The sequence below is a fragment of the Hyaena hyaena genome, unplaced genomic scaffold (genome assembly GCF_003009895.1).
Source record: "Hyaena hyaena isolate Hyena2069 unplaced genomic scaffold, ASM300989v1 scaffold_97, whole genome shotgun sequence".
NCBI lineage: Eukaryota > Metazoa > Chordata > Mammalia > Carnivora > Hyaenidae > Hyaena > Hyaena hyaena.
In genome coordinates this window covers 1,017,670-1,027,825 of record NW_024080728.1, presented here as the reverse complement: position 1 = coordinate 1,027,825, position 10,156 = coordinate 1,017,670, and the positions used below count along the sequence as shown (strand labels likewise).

The 10,156-nt window shown below is 45.6% G+C and overlaps 2 protein-coding genes across 2 annotated transcripts; both read right to left on the bottom strand.

Moving 5' to 3' along the window:
* Positions 1–867: 867 nt before the first annotated feature.
* On the bottom strand, positions 868–2,134 carry CHCHD1 (coiled-coil-helix-coiled-coil-helix domain containing 1). The gene is made up of 3 exons (XM_039235085.1): positions 1,991–2,134; positions 1,746–1,864; positions 868–1,175 (listed from the first exon to the last, which is right to left on the bottom strand). The coding sequence occupies exons 1-3, from the start codon at positions 2,112–2,114 to the stop codon at positions 1,062–1,064; spliced, it is 357 nt and encodes a 118-aa protein (XP_039091016.1). The 5' UTR covers positions 2,115–2,134; the 3' UTR covers positions 868–1,061.
* A 4,135-nt stretch (positions 2,135–6,269) lies between these two features.
* Positions 6,270–10,094, bottom strand: FUT11 (fucosyltransferase 11). Its single transcript, XM_039235084.1, has 3 exons — positions 9,266–10,094; positions 8,527–9,152; positions 6,270–6,926 (listed from the first exon to the last, which is right to left on the bottom strand). The coding sequence occupies exons 1-3, from the start codon at positions 9,971–9,973 to the stop codon at positions 6,779–6,781; spliced, it is 1,482 nt and encodes a 493-aa protein (XP_039091015.1). The 5' UTR covers positions 9,974–10,094; the 3' UTR covers positions 6,270–6,778.
* Positions 10,095–10,156: the final 62 nt, after the last annotated feature.

Sequence of the window (10,156 nt, the reverse complement as noted above, 5' to 3'; positions counted from 1 at the left end):
GCCTCAGCTTTCAGACCAGGCAACAGCTCAGTGCTCTATCCATGAGGTCTGAGGACTACTGGAAGAGGTAGCTGTGTGGATCAGGGAGGCAAGATCACTTCTTTATCTTAATAATTATCCCGCTAGAGCTTTAGAAACCCACTGATCTTTGTCTATCTAATGCTGCAAGGTATATAGAAAAGGTTAAGTCAATTAAGCCTGAAAGGGCAGAGTATATGCCACACAGTTGTTTCAAGGGGTCACAAAAGTTAATGCCTTCAGCAACTAGGTGGATAACTTAATGAGAGAAGTGAACAGGCAATACAAAAGAAGATAAATGCCAGATAAGTTTCAGTTTCATCATTTAAAAGGAGCCAGTAGCCAAGTCCCTAGAGAATGGAGGCAAAAGATAAGCAGCTCTACTTGATTATTGCCACGCGGGGATAAGAAACTGGTGTTTACAGATCCTTTTATTTATTTTAATGGAAAGCTAAAATGTGGATTTTTTGAATGACATTTTTCCTATTTTTGAAGGTGATCATCTAATTTAAAAACTAATTTCTAATTGTGTTGGCTAAATAAAATACATCTGCAGGAACTTTGATCATCAGTTTGTGAACTTCTGATTATTATGGGAGCATTTTGCAGAGGCTATCCACAAAATAGGTAGTCACTAAATACAGATTATGCCAAAAAACTCTGCATATAGGCAGACTTAAACATCCCTATTGCATCCAAAGGCAAGGGCACTAAATGGTGTAAGGACTTCAAATGCAGAGCAAGATGAAGGCTTTTATCCTGCTCCTGGGGCAATCAAGGGGTAAAGAACTTCCAGAGTCTAGGGAAGGATACAGAGTTCAAGTATGGAGGGAGAACCTACAACAAAGGCCAAGTTATCGTCAGAGGATTTTATTTCAAAATAAAGCATAACTTCCACCATGACAATGAATCCAAAGGATGAAAAAAAGTGTCTTGCCTCCTTTCACCCTCCAAACAGAGCATGGCTGTGCAAATGTCTCCAAAACACCTCTGCATAGTTCTCAGTAGCTAACAGTCCAGTCATAGAAAATGCTTCTCCATTTTCAACTGACATGAGATTTGTTAGGAAACCTCTGTAACAATGTATTCAGTTTTTTAGGGGGTAAACCCCCAGATTCTCCCAACGTGTCCTGGATTGATCTCATCTTTCGCGCTGCCTGAAAAGACAGAACAAAAACAAAAATGACAGCTCTAAAGTTTGTCCTGACCTAGGCCAACAGTTCTCACAATACCACAAAGCACACTAATACATTAACCAGCCTGGAAATATCTGTGTCATCTTCCCACTTCCCTTTCAACAAAAGGGACTTGAAGCCTACAGATGGCTGTATGACCTGAAGCTACCATGCCAGCTAACAATTAATTCTAGTCTAAAATCCAAACAACCTGCCTTTCACCATCTATCTTTAGTTCTATTTCAGACAATAATGTCTATTTGAGCAGCACGTTAAATTTTACAAAGTGATTTTTCCCGTGTGGTTTCCCTTTACTTAATACAAAATTCTATGTGGTGGGTGTTAATATTAACGTTATTTTACATCTGGTACAGCCAAAGCTTAGGGCAGTGAAACAAATCGCTCAAGATCACAATGCCTTCAAAACCATAGCCTTTTCCACTTTCGAGTTAGGGAAATCGCTCCCACAACTTTCCTCGCCTTGTATAATTGCTTGTATCCTCCCGACCCCCATTCTCCTCCCAGCATGACACCCTAAGAGCCTTCTGTCACCTCAGCCCTCGAGGCACAATCGAAGAATTCCTGGATCTCTTTTCTGCACGCTTCGTCGCGGAATTCATTCTGCTTCCAACATGCCATCATCACTGACATTTCTGTGATACAAGTCGCCTCTGGAGGAGCAGAACGGGAAGACCCTCAGTCACCCTTACCTTCCTATCTTCTAGCCCTCCCATCCAGCCGCCCCGTGCATCCCTCGGACTTCTGCTCTGGGAGCCTCCTTGGCTCCAACTGCTCACCGCCCCTCTCCCGGCGTCGTTCCCCGACACGATTAGCTAGGATGAGCGGCTTGTTGGGCTTCAGTATAGGCTTCCGCGGGTTTCCCAGCCGCGCTAGCCGACCCCGCAGGCTGGGCGTCGCCATTACGCACCAAGCTCCCGGCAGGCTCTGCGTCGCCGTGCGTGACCCTGCGTGACCCCTACAAGCTCGACGAGGCTTGGCGCGCATCCTGCGGAAAGCTCGGTGGCCTACTTGCTTGCTTTTCTTTGCGTCGTAATGTTGTTGCTGGGTTTGGGCACCGGTCGGTCAAGACCTGTGTGCAGGTTAGGAGAATCTTTGGGGCTTGTTCGCCGACCTAGGCCGCTCCTTTGTGGGCTCCGGGCCGTGAAGTCTCGGAGCGGTCGTAGGCCGGGAACATCCAAGAAAGGGCCCGATAAGTGGACTCTCATTTATCGTGGTAGCTGGCCGAACTCGAGGGTGATTGACATAAGCAAGGGCAGAGGATGGGACCGAATCAAAATATGAGACCTTAAGATGTTAGGTTGGGACAAGATTCTTAGGTTTTTAGTAAGTCTTCAAGGACTGTTGGATTTTACTACCTTTAAAACCATCCCGAAGCCATAAATAAAAATTATGCCCATTTAGCAGTAGCTACTACTTATATATCGTTTCTCCTCCTTCGTAATGATCTCACTGGGTAGGGTGAAGTTTAAGCACTGTGGCATTCGTCGTCTAATTTAAGACTTTCTCCAATCCTGTGAAGATGCTTGGTGGTATCATTCCTATTAATAGATTTGGCCTTTCAGTTGTGATGCCTAGGTTCATCGTATTGGGCTCTAAGTGACTTTTAGGTGTTTACAAAAGGCATTTCAGGGGCACCTGGGTAGCCCAGTCGGTTAACCTTGGGACTTCGTGATCTGGTGGGTTCCAGACCGGTATTGGGCTGGAACCTGTTTCAGATTTGTCTCGCTCTCGCTCTCAAAATAAAACATTCAAAAACAAAAAAACTCAATTCAAAGATGTGCCAAGGATTCTCAAGGCATTTAGAGTTGAACTTTCAGAAATGTTTCTGGTAATGGAAGCATAATTTAAGCAAGCTTTTAGTTCATAAGATGACTACTCTGGAGTAGCAATATGTATTTGGTTGTGTAAAATTTAGTGTGTTTAATCTTCCCATTGATCTCTGCAGGACTGGTTCTTTTTCTTCTGTTCTCAGTTCCTGTCAGAGAGGCTTTCCCTAACTTCCCATATCTCTCCACTATCAAGCTGTTTTATTTTCTTCATAGCACATATCATAGTCTGAATTACCTTGTTCATTTATTGTGTGTTTATGGCCTTACCACCAATACACATTTAAAATTTAAGCACCACAAGAGACAGGACCTTGTCTTACTGAATTCCCAGTACTTGGAATAGTGATAATAAATAACTTGTTAAGTGAACAAGTGTTTCATGTATTTTTCCAAGTCTCTGAGTGTATCATACTCAGCCCAGAAATAATCAAGCAGCAGACACTGTTTAAAAAGAAGCCATTTATTATACAAAATGAAACCTGAGATTATAGGATACTGCAACACATGGAGTAATAAAGACATCAGCCCCATGCTCCACCCCCGGTCCTAATCAGACACTTCTGCCACCAATAACCGGAAGCCTGCTGCTGTTTACAGAGCAAACTGAGCCCCAAACCAGAGAAAATTCATTGTTTGCTCTCTCTTCATATTGATTCTGCTTTCTCCTGTGGAAATGTAGCACCTGGCTTACCTTGCTCTTTTATGAATACTTTTATGGTAATAGTATTAAAGGAGAAAGTCTAGGAAGCCCTGTCCACAAAGCAGGCCTGAGTCTTCAGCCACAATCACTCATAAACAACCGGCCCACTTTGTACATAAAAGTGCTAAAGGAATGCCAATCTGAAGTGGTGTAATTAGGAGAGGTAAGGATAATTCTACGCTTTGCATAACCGTCACTTACCCTTTTTATTGCACATAATGAAACTTGAGTCCTAACATTGGTTTGCATTTGAGTAATGTGTATTTTGCACTATAAAGCAGCACCTGCATTTAAATAGCTTACAAGTTTATGGGCGCCTGGGTGGCTCAGTCGGTTAAGCATCTGACTTCAGCTCAGGTGACAATCTCATGGCTCATGAGTTCGAGCCCCACATCAGGCTCTGTGCTGACAACTCAGAGCCTGGAGCCTGCTTCAAATTTTGTCTCTCTCTTCCCCCCTCCCCCCACTCATGCTCTGTCTCTCAAAAATGAATAAACATTTAAAAAAAAGCTACACACAAAAAAACAGATTGCAAGTTTAGAAATCAGAGTCCTGAATTTGACTTCTTTTCGTGGGTCCACACTATTTTAATAGTATGTTTGAAGGTCTGTCTTCCCCTCTTGTGCTTTTCGGGAAAAGCCCAAACAGGTTAAGCAAACTTTCCACGCTGTTGTGAAGGGTATTTTTTACTAAAAAATAAAATGAAAAAAGAACCACTCTCACAGTGAAATCCAGTCTAAATTAGAGCTCTCCTTGGCCACATCCTTAGATGTCACAATATTAAGTGTGGGACCCTAATTATTGAAGCACCTAACACACAAACACCCACACCCACACACACACACCTGGTTGTTAGTATATATATGTGTCTATAGAAGTACATACACACATTTACAAACAGATACACTGATAAGCTATAGAAATTCTTCAGTGATAGTTCATTAATACTACATTACAACCAGAGTAGCTCTAAGGTCCAAGGTATTCTTTCTTGTTCCACTGGCCCTGAAAAAGCTAATGGTGTCCCTGCCCTTTTCAGCAATAAAAGAGTTTGGTTATATCCCCAAATCTGCCCAACAGCATTTTATTTAGCCAGCCACTTGTGGTGGCTCTCTCTTGCCTCACCTCTCAGCCCCTTGAGCTGGTGTGCTCCATCAAAATGTATTGTCAGTAGTACTATAAAGTTGAACAGAAGGATATCAGTAATAGAATGAATGAAGCTAGAATATTCATCCCACATAAAGTGAATAATGCTACATAATATGAAGTAATTACAACTAGATTGCTGGCATCTTTTTTCCAATGTAATTTTCATGACTCTGGAGGAAATGGGACTTTTGTAGCATTTAAAAATGATAAAATATAGGGAAGACTTCATTAGGCAGACAGAAAAGACCAAAGACCTATAAAAATCTGCAGTTTGATATGACCTGGTCTATTTTAACATTTCAAAATCATTTAAATATTATATATGTATTTTTTTCTGCCATCATTTCCAGCCTTAGTCTCTCTCTAACTTAAAATAGAGCAGGACAATTCATTAAAGTGATATGACATATATCAGCCATCAGATCTATCTGTTCGTGAGATGAGAAAGAATTCTAGCTATTCCCTAAAAAAGAAGCAAACTAGCAGTAAAAAAAAAAAGCTGTCAAAAAGCTGTAGCCAGTTTAATGCAGAGGAGAATGAATGTGAGGATGGTGGCATCTTCATCAGATATTATGGAAAACCAGGAGGAAAAAAAACATTAAAAACAATTTTTTTTAAATGCTTACTTTTGAGAGAAAGGGGAGACAGAGCATGAGCAGGGAGGGGCAGAGAGAGAGGGAAACACAGAATCTGAAGCAGGCTCCAGGCTCCAAGCTGCCAGCACAAAGGTCAACACGGGGCTCGAACTCACGAACTGCGAGATAGTGACTTGAGCCAAAGTCAGATGCTCAACTGACTGAGAGCCACTCAGGCACCCCAAGGGGGGGAAAAAAAAAAAACATTTAAAGTAAAAAGTTTGACATCAAGGACAAGTAAATGATATAAAAAATACAATTCTAAAGAACCATAATACAACCCACTAGGAGTTTTGCTTCACCACCAACATAACTATTTTTTTAATTTTTTTTAATGTTTTATTTATTTCAGAGAGAGAGAGAGAAAGCGTGAGCAGGGGAGGGTCAGAGAGAGAGGGAGATACAGAATCCAAAACAGGATCCAGGCTCTGAGCTAGCTATCGACATAGAGCCTGATGCGGGGCTCGAACCCACGAACTGTGAGATCATGACCTGAGCCGAGGTCGTACGCTCAACCGACTGAGCCACCCAGGCGCCCCCCAACATAACAATTTGTAAAGCAGGAGATGAAGAAAAGAGATTAGGAAAGGTACTGAATAGGGCACCTGGATGGCTCAGTCAGTTGAGTGTCTGACTTTGGCTCTGGTTATGGTCTTGCAGTTTGTGGCTTCGAGCCCTGCATCAGGCTCTGCACTGGCCATGCAGAGCCTGCTTAGGATTCTCTCTCTCTCCCCCCTCTCTCTCTCTCTGCCCCTCCCTAACTTGCACTCTCTCAAAATAAATTTAAAAAAAAAAGTTTAAAAAAATAAAGGAAAGGTACTGAATAATGAAGAATTTAAGGAACAGCACAGAAGTTTTAAGACCCTGGCCCATCTTACCTCTATTCTTAGCAAAGTAGCAAGGTGTTGTTCCAATAAAAGAGGATGAAATGGTTAGAGGAAGATGCAATTCTTTAAAAATTCTGTTGGATCAGCACTTTGAAACAAGTGGGTGTTTTCAGGCTTCTTTTTTCCATTAAGCCAAGTCCTAAGGGCCTCCATTCTCCTTGAGGAGAAGCCCTATTATCACAAACTGAGACACTGCATACACATCATTAGGATAAAATATCAGTGGAAATAACTGGAATTCCTTGAACTCATAATAAGACAGTGTTCGCTAAGGGTTGTGCAGCAGATGCCCCTCATGTCCCATGGTAGAATAAGGACTTCCATCTCCTTAACTCTACCAATTTAAAGGCTCTTCCAAGGGTAATTAGAGATTTTGGTTCCTTTTCATGAAGATCTCATGTAGGTAATCCCAAAATTTCCTCTGCTTTGTCTCATTGTTGTGGATCATGGCAGTGAGAGCTTCCCCCTGGTCCAGACCTTGCCAATAATCTTGCAGCCACATCTCCTTCCAGCTGAAACATCAAAATGGGAGTTGGATTATGGAACCTCGACACAGCTAGGAGTCCTGCCTTCTCTGAATGGGGCCAAAGAAATCTTAAACAGATACAGCAGTCTCTCACTAAGACAGAGCTCTGCTTTGAAGGGAAAAGAATGTGAAGTAAATCTAGTAGTCTAGTAGTAGTACAGGTGACAGTAAGCTGCAAACACAAGTCTATCACACAGCCCACCCCCAAAGGGTTAAACTTCCTGACTTGCCTGCTTTTGGAGTTTAGAGGAAGGCAGGGCAAGGGGGCACTATGGAAACAGTAGTCTATTTAGACAGTTGCCTTGTAAGTTGCAACTTTATTTCAATAATCAAAATGAAGGTGCAGTGCTGTCCAAAGTCAAGATAAAACATATTTTTTAACGTTTTACACCTTTTTTCTAGTAAATCATAACATGTTCAGCATAAACGAGATACAGATTACTTGATGGAGGACTCCATTCCCAAAACCAAACTGTGCCAGCAATATATGTAAACAGCTCTCTGCTGCCATCCACTGTGCAAATCAGTCTCTGCAGGCCATTCTAGCACTCTTGCTTTCTTAAGCTTAATAATCTTTTATCACCTCTTCCTGAACAGCTGTGGCTTGCTTCAAGCGGCTTCAGCATTTTCCCACCCCACCTCCTATGCTGACCTTGTTTCCTAATGCACCACCTTCTGCCACCTACTGCAGTAGCTTCCTCACTTCTCTTCCAATCCACACTGCCCACCAGTGTTCATTACTATCTATTGAAAACATTCCTTCTATTCTGTTTAGAGTGAACATATAATTTGTCACCCAAATCAGGGTATTTTCAGAGTGAACAGAGGTATGCTATGGGGCTCCTGGGTGACTCAATCAGTTAAGCATCTGACATCAGCTCAGGTCACGGCTCTTGGCTCATGAGTTCAAGCCCCGTGTCGGGCTCTGTGCTGACAGCTCGGGGCCTGGAGACTACTTCAGATTCTGTGTCTCCCTCTTTCTCTGGCCCTCCCTCCCTTACACTCTGTCTGTCTCTCCCTCAAGAATAAATAAAAAATTTTTAAAAAGAGTGAAAGGAGGTACTATTAATAATTGTTCCAGGTTAACAGATATAACCCTACTGTAGACAAACCTCTCTCAAAATATCCATCTTTGTATTGCTCATCTCCAACTCCACCATTTCAGAGGTGCTAAAAATAAACAGCTGAGTTGATTTTCAGGGCAGTCCAACTCCTTAGCCTGGTATTCAGGCTATGTATAGCCTGGCCCCAGTTTATCTGCCCAACTTTGTCTCTCCCTCATCACTTCCCTAAACAGGCCCTCCTCTGCTCTGGTTGAAAGCCTTTTTTGCATCACTACTGGAAACATGCTCACATAAGCTGATTTTCATAGGTTGTTGCCTTGAATTCCACTTTACATCTTTTCCTGAGCTTTTTCAGTCTGTCCTGTCTCCCAGTTAGACTCTTTACACCTTAAAGGCAGAGTAAGCCCATGTCATAATTTCATTATACAACAATCCCCTCAGCACCTACTGCTCGTTCACTGCTCACAGTAAGCAAAATAAATCACTTGATTTGATGGCCACAGGGGCCCCAGCTATCCTTACCTGTCATTCTCAGGAATCTCTTCCACACTGCCAAAGCCAGGCGTGGGCACTGGGCAGTCCATGTGTGAGGGCTGGGCAATGTGAGGCTCAGGGACAGGGATGTCCCCAGGAGAGGCTGCGTGGGCTTTCTCGGCCTCCAGCCGAGCCAGTTCATGGTCACAGACGAAACACTCAAAGCCATTGAGGTAGTTAGGTAGCAAAGGATCATTCACTCCCCACTCCCGATGCTTCAGACTATCCAGAAGGAACCGGTTGGTGATGCCCCCAGGTTGTTTGTATGCCAGGTATTTCATATATTCCTCATCATTCTTGTCCAGAAAGTCAATAAATTCTGCCAGCTTCTGAGGTGACTCAAAGTCATCAATGAGGATGATGGAGTGATTGTTAGGCATCCAGTCCCTCACAGAGGGAGAGCCGCGATACACAGGCACAGCACCTAGATGCATGGGGCGCCACAGTTTCTCTGTCATGTAGTCGTCACATATGGCATTTTCAAGGGCCAAGTGGAACTTATAGCGAGACAAGAAGGCCAAGAGCTCTGGATCCTCGGTGGTGGCTGTGGCTGTGTCCTGTAACCGCGGAGTGGGCAGCTCCCGATTTTGCAGGCATTTTCCGTAGGAGTCCACCTGTTCGGAGTAGAGTACCGCCGTCAAGTGGGTGAGGCGAACCGGCCTGGATACCAGGGGTCCTGGCCTCTGGCTCCCCGCTCAACCCCCAGCCCCGCCCCGGCCCCACCCACCGGGATGTAACGCATCAGCTCGCGCACGTAGCGGTCCCGATCCGCAGGCACATCGCAGTGGGACTGCAGATAGAGCAGCGGTGCGTAGCCGCGTCGGCGCCACTCCGCGCGCTCCTGTAGCGGAGGCGCAGCGCGGCGCAGATAAGCGGTCCCGGGCAGCCACTGTAGCGGCAACGGGTAGTCCGAATGGCGGCTGAAGGTGGCAGTAAGATTGAAGAGGCGGATGCCCGGCCCGTGGCTCAGCAGGAAGTTGTTTAGGGGCGACTCCTCGTGCAGGAGCGCCCAGTTCTGATGCGCCAGGCGCGGCAGCGGCGCCTCGGAGGCACGAAAGTCAGTGCCGTAGAAGAGCAGCGCGCGCGTCCGCGAGTGCCCCCGCATCCGTCGGTCTCGAGAAGCCACGCACGCGCCTCGCGCGCACTCGATACGCTCCGCGTCTCCCGGGAAGTGGGGAAAAAGCCCCGGGCTCCACCACAGCAGCACCGGCAAGTCCACGGCTTCCTCCCTCCCTGGCCGCGAGGCCTCCGGACTGCGCGCCACCCCCACCGCGCCTAACGCCGAGGGCGGCCGGAAAACCGCACCATCCCACGGCTCCGCCCAGCCTGCCTCCCCGCTGGTCTCCCCCTCAGCCATGGGCCCAAAATCGCTGACCGCACAAACACTAAGCACTCCCAGGGCGGCGAGCACAGCCCCGCTGCTGCGCGCCGCCATGTCCACTGGCAGCTACGCCCCTTCCCTCCCGGCAGCATCAGGCCTCCGCCTACCAGGGAGTAGAGACCGGACGAAATCCTACGCCCACGGTGCGTGTGGCGCATGCGCAGTTCTGCTCAGCCTACCACTTCCTGGGAAGTGCTAGGCCTAGCAGCAACGAATAGGACGGAAAATATAAGTCAC